This window comes from Aquarana catesbeiana, linkage group LG02 (genome assembly GCF_042186555.1).
Source record: "Aquarana catesbeiana isolate 2022-GZ linkage group LG02, ASM4218655v1, whole genome shotgun sequence".
Lineage (NCBI taxonomy): Eukaryota > Metazoa > Chordata > Amphibia > Anura > Ranidae > Aquarana > Aquarana catesbeiana.
This window is the reverse complement of record NC_133325.1, coordinates 201,754,958-201,773,079: the sequence shown is the minus strand read 5'-3', so window position 1 is coordinate 201,773,079 and position 18,122 is coordinate 201,754,958. Positions and strand designations below refer to the sequence as shown.

General features: G+C 43.1%; 1 protein-coding gene across 2 annotated transcripts in view; it reads left to right on the top strand.

Annotated features, from left to right (window-relative positions):
- The first annotated feature begins 868 nt into the window (after positions 1-868).
- The window catches only part of TNFSF11 (TNF superfamily member 11), a 47,201-nt gene continuing 29,947 nt past the window's right edge, over positions 869-18,122 (top strand). The window contains exon 1 of one of the 2 annotated variants that reach the window (XM_073614196.1): positions 869-1,156. In XM_073614196.1, the coding sequence (XP_073470297.1) occupies positions 1,001-1,156 (156 nt within the window). In that variant the 5' untranslated portion in view covers positions 869-1,000. The remainder of the gene's footprint in view (positions 1,157-18,122) is intronic. The other variant, XM_073614195.1, reaches the window with a different exon arrangement.

Here is an 18,122-nt window from a genome sequence, read left to right as displayed (position 1 = left end):
TTGTGGGTTTAACCAATCTTGTTTTTTTTGTACAATTCTCCTTTAAGGGGGCGTGGCAAGGGGTGTGTCCTATGCCTGCATACTTTTGCTGATAGGTGTCCCTCATTCCCATCTCAAAAAGTTGGGAGGTATGCTGTCAACGCTCTCCCTTATGTGCATTGCAACAGACAGTGTTGCTCACATGGTCCTGTATGTGTTGCATTGCACCAAAATATTTGACATGTAGCATTCAGCTAGCTTTACGGCTCGCAAAATGCCTCCATTCATGTAAATGTGCAGCAAACGCGCCATAAACGCCCCCTATGACATTTACAGCGCAATTAAGATGTGTTTAGAAAGTGTTACTAGCTGAGATGATAGTACAAAAATCCATACAATAGCAAACCAACACAGAGGAAGTGTCAGGAAAGAGTTAAGTAATGTGACACAGAGGTGTCAAAAACATACACAAAATGCATCATCAACACATGTTAACATTGTCAGCGCATTTCGTTTATGGTTATCAGCGCGTTTCGTTTATGGTATCAAAAATTTCAAAGCACATCTAAATGAGCCCGTAAAGATTTTTATATACATTTTTTTTTTTTTTAATAATGGTGGATTTACTAACCCTAAGTAGCCACACAAGTCATGAGTAAACCAAATCTTATCTATACATATAATAAAACACATACACACACACATCAGCAGTCAAAGAGATATCTTGGAGAAAGAATTACCACAATGGGAATTCTGTTGTTAATGATCAGTGGGCATAATACACAATCCAGTGACCCACAGTGCAAGTAATGAGCTCATCTAAAGGGATGCAGGGGATGCCTTAGTTCACAAAATATTGGTAAAAACTTTCTGTGCCCTGTGTGATTGGTTGCTGCCAAGTCCATCCCACCGCAGGTACTCTTTATCATTGCTAGAGCTAGCCACAACTGTGCTCATCTGGTGACAGCTGTGCGCCCTGCAGAAGTTGTGTAGTGGGTCTCCTCTGGAGAGCGGCGTGGGGATGAGCCCCGGCGGGTACCTGAGGGGGGCAGCGGCACTTGAGGGTCCCCCGGAGATTGCACGAACGCCAAACTATCAAAAGTCTGTCTACGTAGCCCTGACCTTTCTGGCATTGCTGCAAGTTAGTTGTACTTTGGGGCTTTTTCTCTATGTTAAGGTGAGCAACATTGTCATATCTCCATTTACAAAGGATCCTTATTTCCAAAAAAGTGACAGTCTAATGGAATTGGAAAATGACAGTCACATGGCTGGAATAAAGATCTTCATAATTATGTTACATCTTTGAAAATGGGATTTTTGTCATTGATAGCACTGAAAACTATTATTAATGGTTTTAATTGAATGTTGGGTTTTACCTGTAGATGCCATTACATGGAGAAAGTATGTCTGCCAGGTTTGTTTTCTGTAACATGTTTTGTTATAGCTTTTTTATGGTGTGACTATAACATTCCCAAAAGTCAAAGGATTACTATGGTGACACGCAAAGTATGCCTTTTTTAGTGGGAGGTTAGGTGGGGTTTTACATAGTAATTTTTTTGGCCTTTTCCAAAAGGGAAGTGAATGTGACACTTTTTATGTATAGCATATATTAGACAAACGTATATTGTGTATAGGATATATTATACAAACACGTACTACACACATATATTATGCTATTGTTCCTTTGGTGTGATTAAGTAAAATTCAGATTTAGCTGACTTTAAAGAATAAAGCAGTCGAATAAGAAAGTCAAAGTGCAGATGTTCAAATCCTTTCTGAATTTATTTTTAATATTTTGCATTTTAAAACTTTGGGTTATTGCACTTTTTAAATGACTGTTTGACTTATTAAATAATTGCGCACATAGAAATGTAATGTGTGAAGAGTAATAATGAATATTTCAGTGATTCAACTTGGGTAATTGATAATAGATTGCTTTAGTGCAATTTGTACTGTTGTGGGGATAAAAAGAAACAAGGTGGTAAAAGTACAGCAATATTATTAAATAAGGAGTATTTTCTTATTTTTTTCTTTTCTAACAGCAACACATCAGAATTCAGTCTGTTGTAGTCAGACCAATACAAAGAAGTGTTTTGATTGGTTGGAATTGGTTACTACACTGTGCGCTATTTAAAAATTAGGCAGCCTCCATAACAAGGGGAAGGCACAATCATAGTGAATGAAGTTGGTTTGTTGTTTGTGTGTGTGTGCGCGTGTGCGTGTGTAATATATATATATATATATATATATATATATATATATATATATATATATATATATATATATATATATCTATATCTATATAGATATAAATATCTATAGATATATTATGTATCTATCTATATATATAAAGATATATAGATATATTATGTATCTATCTATCTATCTATCTATCTATCTATCTATATATATATATATATATATATATATATATAATATATATCTATAGATATCTATAGATATATGTATATATATCTATATAGATATATATAGATTTATTACAATAACCTGTTTTTTAAAGGACCTCAGCCTTTTCTTACTTTTACTTTTTTCCAAACATAATAATACCTGAATAAGTACTGTATAGAGAATGTCTTTGGCAAAGAAAATTCCCTATGGGCCATAATTTTATTATGATGGGGTCCTGAGCCCCCCCCACCCCCAAAAAACGTTGCATTGTCTGGCAATGAATGAAAGTCTTACTGATTGTCTTTTGCTTACAATAGTGTGCTGGTGATACTGTTTACATTTTATAAGAGATCTGACTCATACAGCTATTCTGCCTCACAGAAAGCCATCAGAAGCAAACTTGTTGTGGAAAATGACACTCAGGGAATAAAGATTGAATGCAAGTGCTTTGGAGTGATAAAGGCTGCATGAGATAGAATTATTTCCTTCTCTTTTCTGGGAATTTTATTCTTTTTTTGGAATGTTTGAAAAAGTATCGTGCTTCCTTATATAAAAATGTCAAGCCAGCGTGGTGTTTTTACTAGAATATTGTGACCTATTATATGAGTTTATGCAGGAAATATGCAGTAGATAAGAGTCCCTTTCTGTAGTAACTGGAATAAAGCAATATGATTTTACTATGGATCATGATATTTCCTAAGTAGGAGCAGAGACGGTTCATTGGAGTCAGCACCTTAATAGCCCATGGATAACAAGTGGATGAAGTTTGGAGTGGTTCTTCACATCATGGGTATATTTTGACTGTATGGGTTTATGCTGATTTATAAAAACTTTTGTAAAGAAAATAGCGTTGTTGCCTATATAAGCCAGTCAGATTCTTCGATGTTATCAGTCAGCTTAGAGATGAAATGGTAAACAGTAGACCTATTCTTCCTTTGATACAGTTTTCATACCAAAGACCTGTGTGTTTAAAGTGGGCCTGTATTTTTCCCTACTGTTACCATACTGTAGGGACCCTTAGGAGGATTTATTTAACTTCCACCTGTACTTCTGTGGCCCCAAACTGCCCCCCAGGCCTGGAGAAATATCCCGTAGTTTTGAATAAGTTGGAACATCTGGATAGAATTTTTTGACCTAAGTGGTTAATCACCAGGCCTGAGTGCTGTCTCAGGCTTGGTTCGCAGTGACAAAGACCTGGGATCCAACTTGTGAAACCCCAAATCCCATCACATGTGAAATCCCATGTTGGTCAATGAGAGCTGTCCTAATTAGCATTACTGAAGTTGCTCTGACTTTAGAAAAGGTTCCTGTACTACTTTAAGGTGACTTCTATCTGACTCATATTCTATACTTCTATTAAAGTAGCACACAAGTCATCAGGAAGTCACCTGGCAAAGTTGCACCGTATGTCGTGCGACTTTTGGGTCGCGGTAGTGTGAACTGAGCCTTATAGGGGCAAGGGAAGTAAATAGAAACCTACTCAGGACTTCAGGACAGCCTGGTAGTAAAAAAAAAGGAACCATTAAAAGGTAAGTAAATCCTCCTTTATCCTCTGTGGGAGAATTTCATTCATTTGCTGACCCATAGACACATTAGGAATCAAGAGGAAATCCCTGAAGAGTGAAGGAAATCCTCTCTAAATTGTCTTTGCAACAAGTTCACATATAAAGATTTTCCTCTATTCCTTGTGCCAGTGACAACTCGAAATTTGTATTTTCCCTCTTTTCCATTTCAGATGACATTGGTCACTAGGTCAAGTAGATGGGTTTTGGTGTTTTCCATGCTCTTATTATACTGTAGGGACCCTTAGGAGGATGGATTTTATTTCCACTTGTACTTTTGTGGCCCTAAACTACCACCCAGGCCTGGATAAATATCTGGGTGAAACATCTAGATGGTGTTCTCTGATCCTAAATGGTTAATCACTAGACCTGAGTGCTGTCTTATACGGAAAAAGGGAAATAAAAAGAAACCTACAGTCCTAGGACTTCAGGACAGCCTGGTACTAAAAAAAGGAAGCCATTAGAATGGTAGTAAAGCCGCCATTGTTTACTTTGTCTACAGGTATCTCCCCCAGCTAAGACCCCATGTCAACAGGTACAACTGACACTCCCCCTATTCAAATCTGCTACTACAGATGAAGTTGCTAAACTCCTTTCTATCGCCCACCTAACCACCTGTCCCCTGGACCCTATTCCCTCTCATATGCTACGGTCGCCCTCTGACCCCATCCTACACTCTCTAACCCACATGCCTCTTACCCTGACTTGTCTGTCAAGAGCAATGGCACAACCATCCACCCGTCCCCACATGTCAGGGTACTAGGTGTTATCCTGGATTCTGAACTCTCCTTTCGGCCCCACATCCAATCACCGCTCAGTGTCTGCTACCCCTCTCTGCCAATCCCTCCATTGGCTGCCACTCACCCAACAAATTAAATTCAAAATACTAACAATAAGTTACAAAGCCATCCACAACTCTGCCCCCAGCTACATCACTAGAATAGTCTCAAAATACCAACCTAATCTCCCTCTCCGTTCCTCCCCGGACCTCCTGCTCTCTAGCTCCCTCATCCCCTCCTCCCATATCCACCTCCAGGACTTCTCCCGAGCCTCGCCCATCCTCTGGAATTCCCTACCCCAATCTGTCAGGCTGTCTCCAAATTTATCCACTTTTAGATGATCCCTGAAAACTTTCCTCTTCAGAGAAGCCTATCCTGCCTCCATCTAACAACTGCACTATTTTCTCCATTAGCTCATCCCTCACAGCTATTACCCTTTTGTATAACTCGACCCTCCCTTCTAGATTGTAAGCTCTAACGAGCAGGGCCCTCTGATTCCTCCTGTATTGAATTGTATTGTACTTGTACTGTCCTCCCTAATGTTCTAAAGCGCTGCGTAAACTGTTGGCGCTATATAAATCCTATAGGAGGAAAGGTTTGCTCGGGCCTGCAGCACACCGCTCAGCGCCAAATGGATAAATTAATGTCCAAAGATAAGAGAGCAGAACTATAGAATGGAGGAGGTATAGACACTCAGTTTCTACACTAAATGTTCACAAAAAACAGCAGCCGTTTAAAAAGACATAAAATTACAAAGTAATAGTATATATAAACAATAAGTAAACATAAACTACAAACAGCGCTATTGTTGAGCAAAAACATATAATTAAAATCATGCGGCCAACTGCGCACATAAGTGTGATAAATCCTGTATAATAATAATAATAATAAAACTTGTTCCTACAGCTAAGCCTAAAATAAGGCTTTCCTGTAGGTAAATATCTCCTAAATGTCCACCGTTTAGGAAATATTTACTATAGTAGCAGCCGGTGACATCACCGGTGCATGTGCACTGTGCTCTGTATGGACAGCGTGCCATCCATTGAGGGAGCCGTGCCACGGCCGTGATGTGGTGTCATCGTGGCTTAGTCCGAAGCCAGGAACCCAGAAGGAAGATCGGGTGAAGATGGAAGCCCTGTCAGTGGTAACAGCGCACTGCTGGAGGGTTTCAGTCTAAGGTAAGTCTTTCATAATGTGCTAATATGTGATGTATACTAGCACATTATGCTGTTATCCTGCAGGGGACCATTTTTTTGGATTTTTTTTTTTTTTAAAAGGTAAGTAAATCCTCCTATATCCTCTGTGGGAGATTTGCACTTATTTCCTGACCCATAGACACATCAGGAAGCAAGAGGAAATCCCTGAAGAGTGAAGGAAAACCTCTATAAATTGTCATTGCAACAAGTGTCCGCATGGAAAGATTTTGCTCTATTCCTGTGCCAGTGACAACTCAAAATGTTATATTTTCCCTTGTTTTCAATTCGGATTACTGATCACTAGGACAAGAAGAGAGTTTAAATCTCCCCAGCAGTAAAAAAAATTAACTTGATAGGATTTATAACCCTTTCCTACTCTATACAAAGTGAAATAAAGTTTTGTCTTTTAGCTATAACAATGAGTCTCTAAGGACTCATTTACAGGGGCTCAAAGCTCCCTAAAGTGTGACAAGCTGTTTGTTTATCGTTATTTAGCATGTAGCTTCATGCATGCAGCTTGTATAAGTGAATTGAACCCGTTCCCGGTGTACCTGTCAAACTTACCTGTGCAGGCGAGTCCGTACAGCCCCTGTATCTCCATCAACTTATATAGGCTACCTGCACATAGCTTCACACTTATGGGGTTCTGTGCCTGTGTGAATAAGCCCTGAGAGACCACATTTAATTGTGCCTCATATTTAGAAAAAAACTCAAACACCTGTTTTCATGGTACTGAACCTCAGAGCTTACACTACATTTACATAATAAACATAATGAACTTTATTTAGCCCCCATTCACACCAGTGCGACTTGTCATGCGATCTGACAGTTCCAAATTGCATGACAAGCCGCACCCCATTGCCGGCAACGGAACTGTTCGTTTTGCTGCAACTCGTGTCACAATGATTATGAAAAAGGTTCCTTCACTACTTTTTGTCGATTTCATTGCGATTTGCATTGACTTCTGTTAAATGAAGTCGCAAGCCGCAATGAAATTGGCAGAAGTAGCACGATTTCAAAGCTGCACCGGTGTGAACAGGGGCTTAATGACAGACTTGAAAACTAGAGGAAATACAGTTGCTTGTGTTGACCTTAGCAGCTTGTCAGGTGCCTGTTTCACTTTCTTAGCACAGTAGAGCAGTAGATTGGCTGGTGACCCATTCACACTGGTTTTGACATTTTCAGTTCACCCAGAGTTTTGAGGTTTCTGTTTTTTACATGTATAGTAGGAAAGGTTTAGTCTGACTGTTTTTGTTATTTTCAGTCTGGGGAATTTTATTGTTGCACTTGGATCCTGGAGACTGTCTAGCCCGGGGAATTACAATCTAATAATGCTAATGTTATGTATACAGATTGTAATTATATAAAAATAGTGGAAATATAAAAATTGCATTCCTATTATTAGATTTGTTCTATAGTGTATTTTGTCTGAATGGCCTAAAATCGGGCTTAAAGTGACCCTTTAAGTAGCCTATGCAAAGTCTTCATTTGGCTGTTGGGAACAAGGAAAAAAAGCCTTTTAAATGTAGCACTACCCTCACAAGGGTCGCTGTTTTATCCCAGATTCCTCTCTCTGTACAGTGCTGCAGCAGCCAAGCACACAGCAGCATTTACTCCTTTTTTTTCTTTGTATTTATTGCTGAGTAACCTAGGTAGGGTAAGGAGCTGTGAGATACTCCAGATTGTTGAACAGTAACAACAGGACACCTTTCTCTCTAAAGCTGCTTCTTATGCCCTGTACACACGACCGGTTTTGCCGTCGGAATAAACTCTGAAGGTTTTTCCGACGGAGTTCCGACGGAATTCCGCTCAAGCTGTCTTGCATACACACGGTCACACCAAATTCCAACCGTTCAGAACGTGGTGACGTACAACAGAAAACAGAAGTTCAATAGCCAGTAGCCAATAGCTTCCGTCTCATACTTGCTTCAGACCATGCGTCATTTTTGGTGCGTCAGAACAGCATACAGACAAGCAGTTTTTCCGATAGTAATTTGTTCCGTCGGAAAAATATAGAACATGTTCTCTATCTAAGTCCGTCTGAATTTGCGATGGAAAAAGTCCGATGGGGCATACACACGGTCGGAATATACGATGAAAAGCTCCCATCGGACTATTTCTGACGGAAATTACGCTCGTGTGTACGCACCATTAGGATAGTCCTCTCAATCAATTCTCAGGGAAATGGACAGCACTGAGGCACCATAGACAATGCCCCAGGCCAGGCAAGCCTTTGCAACAATGCTCCAAAGGGGTTACCAGCCACACAGTCACCCAGGTTCTGTTCTCAGGTCTGTATTTACAAGTCCTTAAGCAGTTGCATGCCTCCTTCCTGCATCAGGCAGATATTTGAAAAGTGGACCTTCAGGTTGATCCCTGGATGAGATTCCACCTTCTTTCCTTGCCTCAGAGATTTCTTGGAATGGAACAGCCCCCTCAACTTTGTGTCTGCTGGGACCTTGCAAAGCTTCTTGACAGGTGTCAGTAATTATGATGGCGGTGTTCTTTTACTGAGATCAACATTAAGAAACACATCTTTGGAACAGTAATTTGATTAATTGTAATAGATATTTCCTGACAGGCTCCATGGCAGCATACGTGTGGGTTGACCCCGCCTCCATAACTACCCAATAGGACCCCTCCCTATAAATTTCAGCTGTGGGCTCTCAGCCGTGTTCCTTTTTTGTCCTCCTCCGTAGGACCTGATGTTTGGTTCTCCTACCTGAAGACGATGTCCCGCGATCGTATCGGCCGACTGATGTGATGTCTCATCCCTCCAATAAGCCTTGACTGTTAGCAGGGTATGGAGTGTATTGCAGAGTAAGCGCTGAAGAGCTGGAGTAATTTTTGAATGAAAAGCGCGCACAGGCCGATTGCCTAGCAGTATGCAGGTGGCCATTATCTGCCAAAAGCCCGGTGTGTGTATGGATGTTCCGGCCGAGTCGATCGTAGGTGGTGGTGAGCATATATCGCCTTCATGGCAGCAGTGTATATATTTGTTGTTGTTGTTTTTTCTCTCTCTGTATGCTCTTTGTCAAATTGCCTATGCAGCGGCTGGTTCCCTGTGCGTTCCAGCCGCCGCTCCCTCTACTTCCGGGTTCTGTCTGCGTTCTGCGCAGGCGCAGTTCCGGAACGAAAGCGAGGCCTGGTTTCGCGCATGCGCACGACGACCGTGGGCCTGGCGCGGCCGTGACGTCAATTTTAAAAGCCTGGGGAAGCTTGCAGAGCTCGGGAATGATCGTGGGCATAGCGGCGACTTCCCTGAGCATCTGCAGAGCCTTCCCCAGGTAAGTGCAGTACAGATGGGTCTGTGCTTGCTGTTTTGCTTCCTGGTGTATCTGATTTACTCTGTGTTCACCTGCAGTGATTCCCAGCATCAGCCATGGACTCTTCACTGCCTCCTGGTGGCCAGTCCTCTCACAGCAGGTAGGATTTGAAAGTATATTTCTTTACTTACCTGCTGGGGGGAAGAGAGCGGAGTGTAGGGCATCATTCTGATTTGTGCCTTTCTCTCTCTCTATTCCTGTCTTCCTTCTTTCCTTAGCCCTTCTAGGTCTGATCAAAGACAAAGTAGTTCCCGCAGAAGGAGCGGGTCATCTAAATCACACCACCGGCATTCCTCCTCTGGCTCTAGACACCATGGTTCATCCTCTAAGTCTAAAGACCACAGTAGAGGCTCTCCTCACCCCCCCTCATCTCATAGGGGACCGGAGAAAATATGTTGGGGATGCAGGGCCCCAGTTCCTGCCAGCAAGTCTCTCTGTGACCGCTGTTTTTCTAAAGCAGCTAATGAGAGGGAAGGTGCAGACCAACACCTGGAAACTCTAATCAAGCGAGTTGTGAAAGAATCACTGCAGGAGAGAGACGCTGCAAAGCCTCGTGATTCTCCTCAAGATCCACTGATTCCCCTGTCAGAAGAGGGTCCAGTTCCTGAGACGTGGGAGTCTTCTCAACCTAGCCACCAGTCAGCTCCCCCCTCAGATAGTGGGTCAGAAGCAGATGATCCTGGGATGGGCTTTGAATATGCCCTGGTTCCTTCTCTGGTGAAAGCGGTTAAAAACGCTCTGGTTTGGGAAGATCCAGTTATTTCTCCTGCTAAACAGAGAAAGTTTTTCAAACAGCTCAGCAAGGAGCGTCATTATTTTCCTTTCCTCACGGAAGTGGGAGCTATAATTTTTGAAGAATGGGGCAAGATAGATAAAAAAAGCTCTATGCAATCCAAAGTCGCAAAACTATACCCTTTCAAGGAAGAAGAGGTTAAACATCTTGAGTCAGCTCCCTTGGTAGATGCTGCATTAATGAGGCTTGTGAGATATGTGACTCTGCCTCTTGAAGATACAGTCTCATTTAAAGATCCGCTAGAGAGACGGATTGATGCTGACCTAAAAAGGATTTACCTGACAGCAGGCACAGTGTGCAAACCAGCTCTGGCCTTAGCAGCAGTCTCTAAAGCTTTGGAGGCATGGTCAGACAATGTGAATGATTCTCTTAGAGGTATCTCTGAAGAAGCGGCTAAGAGCTCCCCTATTCAGGAAATCAGGCTTGCCTCTGCCTTTCTGGGGGAGGTCTCTATTGACATTGTTCGCCTAGTGGCTCAGGTGATGTTGTCGTCGGTCACCGCCCGTCGGGCCTTGTGGCTGCGACCTTGGTTGGCGGATCCAGCCTCTAAACAGGCTTGGTGCCGTATTCCATTTGAGGGTTCATCCCTCTTCGGCAACAAGCTGGATAGTGCCATTACCCGGGCTACGGGTGGTAAATCGGGGTTCCTCCCTCAAGACAGGCGTTTACAGAATCAAAAACGCACCTTTTCAAGATCGCAGAACACCGACCGTGCAAGGGAAGCACGTAGTTATAGGCCTGGTCGGGAATTTTCTAGATCCTGGAAATCCAGGCAGTCCTCTTTTAAAAAGCCCACAAAAGGGGCTTCTACCAGTAACCAGGACTCCACTAAGTCCTTTTGAAATTGGGCCCGCTCAAACATGTCAGGTGGGGGCTCGTCTGCTCCACTTCCGGCATGTTTGGGCGGCCTCAATTCGGGATTTCTGGACTGTCAAGACAGTGTCCTCAGGCCACACCTGGGTTTTCAACAGCACTCCCAGACTAAGATTTATACCAACAAATCTTCCAAGTTCAGAAGAGAAGAAACAAGTTCTTTTAGCTTACATAAGCTCTTTATTAGCTCAAAACGCAGCCATTCCTGTTCCAGATAGCGAACGAGGAGAAGGCATGTATTCTCCTCTGTTTCTGGTACAGAAGAAGAACGGCACATGGAGGCCTGTTATAGACCTGACTCATCTCAACCGGTTTATCCGAAAGGAAAAATTCAAGATGGAGTCACTATTAACGATTCAACAATCGGTTCATCTAGGAGATTGGCTGGTGTCAATAGACTTGAAAGACGCCTACTTTCATGTCCCAGTGGCGGCAGACTTCCAAAAGTTCCTTCGCTTTGCTGTAGGCGATCAACACTTACAGTTTACCTGCCTTCCATTTGGTCTCACAACATCACCTCGGGTGTTTTCCAAGGTTCTGCTGGCTGTTGTTGCTCTGCTCCGAGTCAAAGGAGTTCGCCTTCACCACTATCTCGACGACCTCCTCCTTCTAGGCCAGGACAAGGGTCAGCTTCTAAAGCACAGGAGTCTAGTAATTTCCACTCTCCAAGAGTTTGGGTGGCTCCTGAATTTGGAGAAAAGTCACCTGATTCCATCTCAGTCTCTCATATTTCTAGGTGCCCATTTCAACACACTAGAGGGCACCATCTCGCTACCAGAGGAGAAGATCGTGGTGATCCGGGACAGGATCCGTTCGACTCTTGCTTCATCTCACCTTTCCGCTCTTCAATGTCTGAAGGTGATCGGCACAATGGCAGCCACCATTCCCATGGTGAAGTGGGCTCAATGGCGCACTCGCCCATTCCAGAAAGGGTTTCTCCAACAGTGGGATCCTCCCAGCAAGAATCAGTGCATCCTTCTCACTCCATCCATGAGAGAGTCTCTCCTTTGGTGGCTCCAAGGGAAAAATCTCCGCAATTGCCATTCGATTCTTCCCATCACATGGGTCACAGTGACCTCAGATGCCAGCAATCGGGGCTGGGGTGCTCATTGCCTGTCAGAAGTGGCTCAGGGCAGATGGATCTCGCCGTCTCAGAAGACTGTATCCAACATTTTGGAACTTCGAGCGGCCTTTCAGGCGCTCAGATCCTTCTACCATCTGATAAAGAACTCCTCAGTGATGCTCCGGTTGGACAACACAACCGCGGTGGCCTATATAAGGAAACAAGGTGGGACTCGCAGCTGGTCCCTCCTAAGGGAAGTGGAGCCAATCATGAACTGGGCTCAGAAGAATCTGTCCAACATTTCGGCAGTCTACATTCCGGGGGTCCAGAATGTTCAGGCGGACTTTCTGTCCCGTGTTCAAATGGACAACAACGAGTGGTCCCTGCACAAAGAGGTGTTCAAGTGGCTCCTGACACTGGGAGTGTCTCCAGAAGTGGATCTGTTTGCATCCCCATGCAACTACAAACTCACCAAGTATTACTCGAGGTTCCGGGATCCCCAAGCATATGGGATAGATGCCCTCACGGATCGGTGGAGGTTCAACAAGGCGTATGCCTTCCCTCCGGTACCTGTGATACTCCAGTTTCTCCGCAGGCTCAGAACAGAGGAAGTGGAAGTCATGGCAGTGATACCGTTTTGGCCCAACAGGCCATGGTTTCCCCTCTTATCTCTCCTCAGTTATCGGGAGTCAATCCCTCTGCCTCTCAGGGCGGATCTTCTGTCCCAAGGTTCTATCCTGCATCCATGCCCTGCTCATCTACATCTCAGGGTTTGGTTTTTGAGAGGGGAAGGCTTGAAGCCTTAGGTTGTCCAGAAGAAGCCATCCCGACGCTTCTGAATGCCAGACGGAAGAGCACTAATAGAGTGTATGAACGTATCTGGTCCAAGTTCACAGAGCACATGGCCTCTAGACCTAATCCTTGTGGTTCTCCAAAAGTCCAGGATATCCTCAGCTTTCTGCAAACAGGGTTGGATTTGCCTCTAGCAGTAAGTTCCCTTCGTGTGCAAATATCAGCCATCTCGGCTTTCACAGGAATTTCATGGGCTAACCATGCCCTGGTTCGCCAATTCTTCAAGGGTGCTATCAGGCTAAGACCTCAAAGGAAACCGAGATTCCCCAAATGGGATCTTCCCCTTGTTCTAGATTTCCTTTCCACGCTTGGAACAGATCCTGATAATCCTCTATCAGTTAGAGACCTCACACTCAAGACCGTCTTCCTGGTGGCAGTAACTTCAGCCAAGAGAGTGTCTGAAATCAGGAACTTAGGTTCCAAAGAGCCTTTCCTGACCTTTTTCCCGGATAGAGCAGTATTAATTCCCATGTTGGGCTCAAACCCTAAAGTGACATCTATTTTTCACGAAAATCAGGAAATTGTATTGCCTACCTTTAATACAACAGAAGGTCAAGAAGTTCATCCCCTTGATGTGGGACATACTTTGAGTCAATACCTGGAAGCTACGGAATCATTTAGACAGACGGACTTCCTTTTCATTCTTCTGCAAGGGAAAAATAGAGGAAAACGGGCCTCAATCGGATCCATCTCTGCTTGGATAGTACAGACCATTCAAAGGGCTTATAAAGCGAAGGGCTTGGCTCCTCCAGAGGCAGTGACTGCACACTCAACTCGGAGTATCTCAACCTCGTGGGCGGCTTCTCTTCATGTCGCACCCGAAGTTATATGTAGAGCGGCTTCCTGGTCATCTATCAATACGTTTGTTTCTCACTATTGTGTTGAACCTGCCGCTTTGTCATCCATTAATTTTGGTTTGAAAGTGCTGTCAGTGGACAGTGTTAAATAAATTTATTTTCTCGCTCAGCATTGTGCCCACCCGGGTGTGTTTGGCGAGTTATTTCCCACACGTATGCTGCCATGGAGCCTGTCAGGAAAACGGAAAATTTATATCAAATACTTACCGTAATTTTCCTTTCCTGATAGGCTCCATGGCAGCAGGAGTCCCTCCCAATGCTTGGAGTAGGCTAGTTACGAAACACGGCTGAGAGCCCACAGCTGAAATTTATAGGGAGGGGTCCTATTGGGTAGTTATGGAGGCGGGGTCAACCCACACGTATGCTGCCATGGAGCCTATCAGGAAAGGAAAATTACGGTAAGTATTTGATATAAATTTTCCGTTTTCTTATTACGATGTTATCAGGGGACATCTTTTGTGAAAAAGTCAAACTGTCTTTTTTATAGGGTTTATAGATTCCAACAATGTATTCAGCTGCTAATGTCTTTGCTCAGAAAAAGTGTGAAGGAATATTTGAGAAAAGTATTTTTAAAGGCTAATAGCTTAGTTTAATTTATTATTTTTTTTTTTGCTTATTCCATAGCAATCTGAAGACTGCCAGTAGTCCATAGATCATTTATTTAGCAAGTCCTCTTAAAGCCAAATACCTGGTGATCCTGGCATGGAGGTCCCCTTTCAGGCACTTCCTGTTATGGAATGACAAAGCTATAGTTGCTTCCTCTAAATTGTTCTTCTGAATTGCTATCCTGTTAGATGCACTTCTAGTGGAGACTAGAAGGGGCTGTGCCAATGCTTATGGTGCAGGCATGTTCCACCATGGTCATTATCAGGAAGCTCATCTTGAGAAATGATGTGCAGCTGCTGTTGGAGTGTTTGCATGTAGACAGGAACATACATAGAACATGCACAGCACTTAAAGTGGTTGTAAACCCCATTCATGAAATCTGACCTACATATATCTGTAGTGTTTACTTATCTCTCTCCAAAGCTCTAAGTCGTGTGTCATTCTGCTGCTCCATTCCTCTGTTATCAGCATGATAACTTCTGACAAGCCCTCCGACACATGAGTTAAAAGCAGCTGGAAATTTCTGTCGGGGAGTGAGCTCAGAGAACTTGTCTATTCAGATTGCAGCTCAGCAAGTTTCTTTGTTCCTCTGTCTATGTGGAGGGGGGGTATGTATCTTTCCTCCAATCAGCTCTCACACAGTGTATGCCCAGACTCCCATCACAGTGCTGAATGAGGAAGAAAGATTTGTGACACAATGCGTACTTTCTAAAGAATGTAGAAAGGGAAATACTGCAGATACACATGTAAAACGTATGTAGGGAGATTTGTTCAATCTCTGTGTATCATCTGAGGCTATTCACTTCATTGGGTATAGGAGAGGGTCTACATCCACTTTAAAGTGGTTGTAAACCTCACACACAACATAAGAACAAAGCATACCCCTCTATAGTGTGTACTTGTCTCAGTCCAGAGCACTGTGTAATTTCTGTCTGCTGCTCCCTTCCTCTGCTATCAGCATTAATCACTTCTGACAAGTTTTCTTGACACCAAGAGAAAAAAGGTGACAGGGGAGGGATCTACTGCTGATTGACAATCTCAGCGCTGTTCCTGTGTGCTGTGTGAAGGGGGGGGGGGGGGGGGGTGTCATTTCTCTCCAATCAGTTCTCAGAGCTCTCTCCACTAAGCAATGCAGAGTGTAACTTCAGCTACCTGCCCCCTACTTTCAAGTTCAGACAAGCTTTAAAAATTCTTTAAATGGCTATAATAAAGAAAATACTGCAGATAAACAGGTGCAACTGATGTGCAGTAGGAAGATTTTTTCATCTCTATGTATCACCTGAGGCCAGTCACTTCACTGGGTATAGTTTACAACTACTTTAGAGTGATTGTAAAGTCTTGTTTTTTTGTCTCTAAAAATAACAAACATGTTATAATTACCTGCTCTGTGCAGTGATTTTGCACACAGTATCCCAGATCCTTCTTTTCTGGGGGCCCTCTTCTGTGCTCCTGTCCCCTTCCTCCTGTTGTGTGCCCCTACAGCAAGCAACTTGCAATAGGGGCACCCGAGCCGAGTCACAGCTCCGGGTGTCCATTCAGACATGGAGCCCCACTCAGCCAATCAGGAGGAGAGTCCCGGATGGCCAAGGAACTTGTGGACATCGCTGGATATAGAGGGGACTCTGGTAAGTATTAGAGGTGCTGGGACGGCTGCTGCACACTAAAGGCTTTTTATCTTAATGCATAGAATGCATTAAGATATAAAAACCTCTGACTTTACAACCAATTTAAGTAAATCAAAATGGTTCTCAAGGCAGAACTTTCTTTTTATCTTAATGCATTCTATGCGCAGCAGCCCCCTTCAGCCATTCTAATATTTACCCGAGCCCCATCTCGATCTACCAATGTTGCACAAATATCCCACAAGAGCCTCGGCTGTCCGGAACTCTCCCTCTTGATTGGCTGAGACATAGCAGTGGGCGCCACTGGCTTCCGCTGTTGTCAATCAAAATTAGTGAGCTAATGAGGAGAGAGAGGGGGCGGGGCTGAGCCTCGGCTCTGTGTTTGAATGGACACACAGAGCAGCGGCTTGGCTCGCGTGTGCCAAAGCAAGCTGCTTGCTCTGGGGGTATCCGGCAGGAGGGAAGGGCCAGGAGCACTAGCAAGGGACCCGAGAAGAGGAGGATTGGGCTGCTCTGTGCAAAACCACTGCACATAGCAAGTAAGTATAACAAAAAAAAAAAAAAAACAAGACTTTAATATCACTTCAATGTCATCTAGTTAGGGTTTTAGATCTACTTTAAAATTACTTTCAGGATTTAATTTCTGTCTGTAGCCCCACTGGGGAGATTCTTCGTAACTTCCTGTGCCAATGATGATCATATAAGAAATTAGGGATGCAGTTGTCACAGGGTGTGTCCAAGTTTGACAGAAAGTGGAGTTAAATCTCACAATTGGGGACAAAGATGTCAATAAAAACCTTAAGTATAGGTCCCCCCCCCCCCCCCATCGAAAATTAAATAAGTTTTAGCTTAAGCTAGGCTTTAGATAAAATATGATAAAATATTAAAACGATTTTGCAGGCACATTTAATGGTACCTTCAGTAAGAAAAATATAGAGGTTGTTATTGCTGTTTTTGGCTCCAGTACTTCAGTCGTTGTTTAGGGATAAGCATAGTGATCAGATAGTCAGAGCTACTAATCTACATAATTGCCAAATTATGATTTGTGAATTTCTCATCAGAGACATAAAGCCAAATGCCTTTAATGCATATGAAGTGGATTCCCACAGCTCTCAATAAGACTTTGTTGGAGGTAGGTCAAATGCTGCCAACTTAACAACTCTTGAACATGATTGTTTGTTGGCTACAAAATATGCGGTTTAGCAGCACTGTTTCAAGTGTTTTCAAGACCATATTGTAATCCTCTCCTGTATAGCCAAAACCTTTCAGTTTTTGTAGAGTTGGGGAGGATTAGAACATCTCTCATTGTGTTTATTGCTGTCTGTGTCCTCATTTAATAGAGTCTCCTCGCTATATGTCCTGGTAATCATCCATACTGGGACAGAAAGTGATGGGAAATTTACAATAACCACCAGAACAAAGGTGAGGGGAAATTTTCCAATGGGGACACCTGGTCTGGTGACAACTGTCTGAGCAGACTTTCTCTCAATTCCTGTTGTGTCTCTAGGACAGGGAAAACCCCAACAGAGATTTTTAATTTCTCAAAAGCTATTGTCATTTCCTCCTTAACTAACAGCCATATTTTTATAGATAAAGCTATATCTTTATTTTTAGGTTTTGAATAGAGTAATGAAGGGTCAACACATCTTTAGGCTTCTACTCCTGTCTTTGTCCTCTAAATATAATTTAAGAAATGAGGAGAAATCACCCAAAAGAGGACACTGGCAACAATAACAACACAACATAGGTCCTAACCCTTCCGAAAGCTATACATTTCTGTGTTTTGGCTGGAGTTGAGCTTTAGGTTGGTTTTACTGTGAATATATTATGCATTATATTTGAAATTGAGGGTCACCACCAAGGCTCATCACACATAGTTCTTCTCATGTTTACTTTCATGTAATCCTAGAAACCAAGTCTTATTTTTTCAAGCATGTTGGTAGAAGAATTACTGTAAGACCAGTTTACACAATACCACTGTAGACTAATTTGGGAAGAGGCACACAGTGGCTTATTTATTTTTGCATCATAATAAGAATCAATGGCCTGATTAATCTAGCTGTGATAGCACCTAAAGTGGAAGTCCAGTTTTAAAAATAACAAAAAGCAGCTGTAAAACTCACCTTCAGGCAGGAAGTATCCCCTACAAAACTTCCTTTCCCTGGATATTGCCAGTCTCCCAGATTGATTGATGGCAAGCATCAT